This window comes from Bidens hawaiensis, unplaced genomic scaffold (genome assembly GCF_021521415.1).
Source record: "Bidens hawaiensis isolate Kalapana, Puna unplaced genomic scaffold, B.hawaiensis_p1.1 tig00038479_1, whole genome shotgun sequence".
Classification (NCBI taxonomy): domain Eukaryota; kingdom Viridiplantae; phylum Streptophyta; class Magnoliopsida; order Asterales; family Asteraceae; genus Bidens; species Bidens hawaiensis.
In genome coordinates, this window is record NW_027496744.1 from 120886 (window position 1) to 127363 (window position 6478).

At 44.1% G+C, this 6478-nt stretch overlaps 1 protein-coding gene across 1 annotated transcript; it reads left to right on the top strand.

Moving 5' to 3' along the window:
- The first annotated feature begins 5814 nt into the window (after positions 1-5814).
- Positions 5815-6240, top strand: LOC143590331 (uncharacterized). The gene has a single exon (XM_077070841.1). The coding sequence runs from the start codon at positions 5815-5817 to the stop codon at positions 6238-6240; it is 426 nt and encodes a 141-aa protein (XP_076926956.1).
- Positions 6241-6478: the final 238 nt, after the last annotated feature.

Here is a 6478-nt window from a genome sequence, read left to right on the forward strand (position 1 = left end):
TATTGAATAAATTTAATTTAGTTATATTTAGTGTACTTTAAATATTAGAAGATAATGATGTAGGGTTATCACACAAACGTTACATTTCATAACATGAGCCTTTCCTTCCACAGCCGCCATCCATCATCAGGGCATCACCCTCTCTACCCATATCTTAAGAGACAGTCGATGCCACGACACGGCTCCACTCCACTCTATCCACGCCGCACGTCGCTGAATAGGAGAATCATAATCGCTCGCCGGAATCGCTCGCTAATGGTTAATAATAGGCTGTTCTCCATCCTAAATTTTAGTCATCTCGTCTTCTTCATTCCAATCTGAGCGAAAACGAGCCGACCCGAGCCGCTCGTTTCAATTCGAGCCGAGTTCGAGTAACGTTTTTCCGCTCGTTTACTTAAATTCGAACCGAACCGAGCAGCCCGGTTTCAATTCGAGCCGAGTTCGATCAGACCCTCGCTTGGTTTGACTCGGTTCGTGAACAGCCCTAGTCAGGTTCATGAGAATGGGTTAAACATTTGTCTTGGTCCTATAGAACCATATTGGGCCTAAATCTCCATTTGGTTGGATCTATGTTTATTGTCTAGTGTATTGGGCATGGTTACCCTATTTTGCTTTCTATGGTTTTTGATCGATTCTATTGGGCGTCTTGGTGTTTTTGTGGTTTATTAACACTATTGTCTCATTCAATGAACATGTTCGGTAGGGAACCATCTATCCCAATTAATGCTTGTTGGAAAAATAAATTTTCGACTATAGTTTAGGGTTTTTACAATCTCCCAGAGTTGTAGAAACTTTGTCCAAAAAATTTTAATGGGTTGGGTTCTTTAATCATCTCAGTTTGGTTGGTCATTTTCCAAGACCTAGATTTGTCTATCAATCTGTTTGTTCCTATAGAGATAGGGTACCAAAAAGACCCAAATACCCTTAAATGCCATCCGTGGGTCAGAGAGACTCTCCTTATAAACCACCCGCGGAAAAAATAGATCACCCGCATAACTCAATAAATGAAGAACTATGATACGTCCTAGACACTATGTGCGGAAGCATCCAGACGCCCTCAGCAGTCATCCGCGGAGTAGTATTCTCACCCGCAAGGATGACCAGAAGGCAACGTTATAGGACAGCTATAATTAACCAATGTGTTTCTAGAAGATTTACCAAGATCCTTTCTTGGAGGATACATGACCCCTCGGCCAATAGAAAGAGGACAGCTGGCCAGGTTGTTATATCCATGCACATGGCCAGGTTTATCTCGTCCTATCACAAGGGGACGCATGTCCAGGTTGTTATAACCATACACATGGGCCGTATAGCTCAACTTATCACAAGAGGACACGTGTCTAGGCGGTTACAAGAGCATCTTCTAGAAAGGGACAGCTGGGCCAATTATATTCCTACATCCTTCGGCTATAAATACCTTCACAATCTCCTTGAGGTATTCATTCACTCCCAACTATCTACTCCAAATACTTAAGTACTTTCTCTCTATCGGAACTGTACTTATTCTCACACCGGAGGGTGGTTACGGGAAGACCCCCCTCTTGTCCTTCCCGTAATGAGCTCATGGTGTCTGTTTTGCAGGTTTCTGTCACTGGACTGTGGGAGATTGAGCTCATATCGTTATTGGTTGTTGTTGTATCCTACCTTGTGGACACATTGGATCTAGGACCCGTTAAGGGGATTAGATCCGTATTTCTTCATTGGCGCCATCTGTGCTTGTGTTAGAACTGTGATAATTTTTCGTTTCTGTTGGTTCGAACTATATGAGTCAATTTTTCGAAGGGTCGACGGGAACTCCTGCACCCGTTATACACACTACCGATATTGAAGCACCTGGGGGTCCTACTCCAGGTGACTTAGGACGTGTCACGACACTAGGAGGCCCTACCCTGGGTGACTTAGGATGTGTCACGGCATCAGGAGGCCCTACCCCGGGGTGACTCAGGATGTGTCACGGCATCAGGAGGTCCTACTCCGGGTGACTTAGGGCATATCACGGTGGAAACTCGCCGGAACCGTACAAAATTGGGTCTAGAAGATGATTATGAGAATTCTCAATCGGCGAGAACTCATCGTCGAAAATCCAGAGCTAGAGGACCATTATCCCCCGATGAATAGTTCCGTATCCAGCAAGAGAATGTTACAGTCAAGTACGAGCGCATGGTTCGTGAAGAGCGACTTCGTGCTCGTCTCTAGCTTGCGATGAATCTTCTAGGAGATCTCTATCCCCACTTACAACGGTGAGGAGGAGTCAGATGCGTCATAGCCTTCAGACGGAAAGACCTCCTGGAGAAGAATGGAGGAGGTGTGACCGTCCTCGTATGGTTATGCGGGTACCTTTCATGATTGGGAGGGAACTAGTCGCCCGCGTGCGGTAGTTTGTCATACACAATACCACAGTGATGCGAAAGAAGACTTCACAAACCGTATCGTCCGGCAGCCTTTGCTGAGAAATCAAAATTCATAGCCCGTATCGCAACAGCTCCATTTGCTGTTAACACGAAGATTCCTTCGTCATTAGGAAAGTATAATGGGATGACTGATCCTAGTGATCATCTCCTAAATTTTGTAGTGATCATCTCCCTTATTGGTGTCATATGTTCGCATTAACATTAACTGGGGCGGACGGTCAGATTACTAGTTGGGACGATTTGGTGAAGAAGTTTTCCCAGCATTACAGTCAGCAAAAGAAGCATATGCGTGACCCATCAGAAATTTTAGATGTTACGGGCCGGGATAATGAATCTGTCGAAGATTTCATTACTCGGTTTAATGATGAAAGTTTGAACATCGGAGGAATCAGCAAGGATATGTTGCATGGAGCCTTCCGCAAAAATGTGCGGTGTGACGCACTGATTCGCACCTTAACTGGCAGAGATGGAATGCCTCAAGAATGGGACGACATTACGTCCGCGACAAAGTTATTTGAAAGGACTGAGAAGACTTTAGGGTCTAACAGTTCAAAGCCAAAATTGAAAGTAGAATTTCAAACTCCGCGGCCAAACAGACAGGCCAAGGGATCCATTTGGTCAAGGCTTCAGCCTTCCGTGGATACATGAAAACAATTTGACGCAAGATCATTAATAGGCAACAATAACAAAGCCAACTCTTCAGCACGAATCACTAACAATTGGACTCCATTGTCGAAGACTCCTTTAGAGATTCTCACCATTGAGAACGTCAATTTCAGGAAACCTCAACCACTCACGAGAAGATCATTCCTTGATCCTAAAAAACACTGTTCGTTTCATGATGACATAGGGCATAACACGAATGAATGCATAGCCTTGAAAAGTGAGACCGAGGCGGCAGTAAAATCAGGAAAAATCGGACACTTGGTCAAAAATGCAAAACCAGGGACTGGTAAAGCTCCCGCGCGGGATAACCAGGGCCCGTCCGAGAAGCAGGTCAAAGACCTAAATGTTTACATGATACAAGGCGAACACAAGGTTGGAGGAAAGAGGAGAGAATTTGATGAGGACAAGATAACAATTCGTACAGATCAAGGCACATTCTGTTATAAGATGATTCCCTTTGGCCTAAAGAACGCGGGGGCTACATATCAAAGATTGATGGATGAGGCATTTAAAGGTCAGATTGGGCGAAAGCTAGAAGTATATATGGACGATTTGGTTATAAAGAGTGTTGAGGAAGATCAAATGCTTCGAGATATTAAGGAAACATTCTAGACTCTCAGACAGATAAAAATGAAGTTGAACCCCAGCAAGTGTTCCTTCGGAATGGAGGAAAGAAAATTTTTGGGTGTAATAGTAACGGGTGCGGGTTTCAAAGCCAATCCAGATAAGATTCAGGTAGTAGCCCCCATGCCTTCACCTTCCTCCCTAAAAGAAGTACAGACACCTAATGGAAGGTTGGTTGCACTAAACGAATTCTTAGGCAATCATGCGGCTAAATCATATCCTCGTGTCTCGACTCTAAGAAAGTGCCACAAAAAAGCGCACTTCAAGTGGACCGCATAAGCTGAACAAGCATTTCTGGAATTCAAAAAGTGTTTGATGGAGTTACCTACCCTAACAACACCACATGCGGGAGAGCCTCTGACATTATACTTATCAGCGTCTGACATCGCCATTGGAGCCGTGCTACTGAAAGACAGAAAGAATGTAAAAATCTCAATCTACTATGTCAGTAGAACGTTGACAGGGCCGGAAACCAGGTATTCAATGCTGGGAAAACTGGTTCTAGCACTGGTCTATGCAGCCAGGCGCCTCCGCAGATATTTTCAAGGTCATCCCATTAATGTGCTAACGAGGTATAAGCTCAAAAATGTATTAAGCAAGCCAGAATTGTCTGGGCGATTGGCGAAATGGGCCATCGAATTGGGAGAACATGCAATTGAGTACAAGCCTAGACCAGCAATCAAAGGCCAAGTATCGGCGAACTTCGTTATAGAAGTTCCACAACACAAAGAAGAAGAATGCTTAGTTGAACAACAACCCTCGGTACCTCCTGAATGAGGGCAAGTTTAGTCATTGTTCACTGACGGAGCTTCAAGTAATGAAGGTTCAGGCGCGGGCCTCAAAACTAGTTAATCCGGAAGGCCTTGAATTCACTTATGCCATCAAGTTGGACTTTAAAAGTACTAACAATGAGGCAAAATATGAAGCTTTCTTGGCAGGCCTACGGATAGCTAAAAAGCTTAGAGTAAAACACCTAGAAGCGCGGGTGGACTCTATGTTGATCGCGGGACATATCAATGGAACTTATGAAGCAAAAAAATGATGTAATGGCTTCGTACTTGTCACTAGCAAAGGACTTGATTCTTCAATTTTCTTCGTGCACATTCATTCACATAAAAAGGGGCGAAAACAAGTCGGCGGCTGCCCTAAGCAAGTTAGCTTAAACAAATTTTAAGCACTTCGCTAAGGACATTCGTATTGAATTCCTTGATTGACCATCCGTTCCGCAAAACCAAGTTTTAGTAATTCAAACCGGTGTTGAATCCTGGATGATGCCAATCATGGCTTACTTGTCATCAGGAATTCTACCGGAAGAGAATGCAGCGGCTCGAAAGATAAGACACAAGGCCTTCGACTACCAAATGCAAGATGGTGTTATGTATAGAAGATCCTTCCTTGACCCACTTCTGAGATGTGTGTACGCTGAGGATGCGATTATGTGATAAAGGAATTTCATGAAGGTATTTGTGGTCTTCACGCGGGCCCAAGAATTGTCGTAGCAAAGATCATGAATGCCGGATACTACTGGCCGAGGATGCACATGGATGTTGTACAAGAAATCAGAAAGTGCGATTCTTGTCAACGTCATGCTCCCAATACGTTGCGTCCGAAGAATGAGTTGGTGTCGGTAACGTCTGGGTGGCCGTTCCAAAAGTGGGCGGTTGATATCATGGGTCCATTCCCTGAAGCCCCTGGATGGGTCAAGTTTCTGATCGTGGCCATAGACTATTTTACCAAATGGGTCGAAGCTAAACCGGTCGCATCCATCACTACGTCAAGCGTTAAGAAATTTCTATGGGATTTCATTATCCGTCGTTTCGGCCTCCCACAAAAATTGGTCAGTGATAATGGGACCTAATTCGCGGATAGTGGACTGCAAACGTGGTTAAAAGAACTTCAAGTTACTCAAGTCTTCACTTCCGTAGCTCACCCGCAAGCCAAAGGTCAGGTAGAGAGGACCAACAGAACAATCAAAGAAGGGATTAAGGCAAGATTGGGAGTTAAACGAACAAGCTGGGTTGACGAACTGCCCCATGTGCTTTGGGCTTTCCGCACCCTAAAGAATTCAAGTAATTCCGAAACGCCGTTCAGTTTAACCTACGAACCTGAAGCCATGATCCCGGCTAAAATCGGGGTTCCGTCCGCACGAATATTGATGAACGATGACAATGACAAAGAGTTTCGGATAAACGTGAACCTCCTTGTAGAAAGGAGAGAGTTAGCACTAATCCGTGAGCATAACTATAAACGCCAACTACAAAAGTACTATGACTGGCGGGTTCAGAAATGCACTTTTGATGCGGGAGACTTTGTCTTCCGCAACAATGAAGCGTCCGGTCAAGAGCCTCCGGGAAAGTTGGCCCCAACTTGGGAAGTTCCCTACAAAGTTAAGGAAGTATTGTCCAAGGGCGCTTATAAGTTAGAAAAGTTAGATGGGACTGAAATTCCAAGAACATGGAATGTTGCACAATTAAAAAGTGTTACATTTGAGTTAAGCTTGTATCGGTTACTTTTTTATTTGGCCTGCGGGCCGCAGTAGACTAGTAAAAATACATTTAATGTCATCGTTTGTAATATATTCTGGCTTGAGTGCCTTCCTTATGAAAAAACTTTTTCTATATTTGTCTACAATTACTGAGCAACAAACGTCTCCTGGTCCGCGTGCCAGAAAGGATCCGCAGGTCCTTAACTTAAATTCATGTAATCCTTTATTGACAGTTAAGAAGATCCTAAAATTTAACACTTATATTATGCAATAAACAAAGTGTGACGGATGA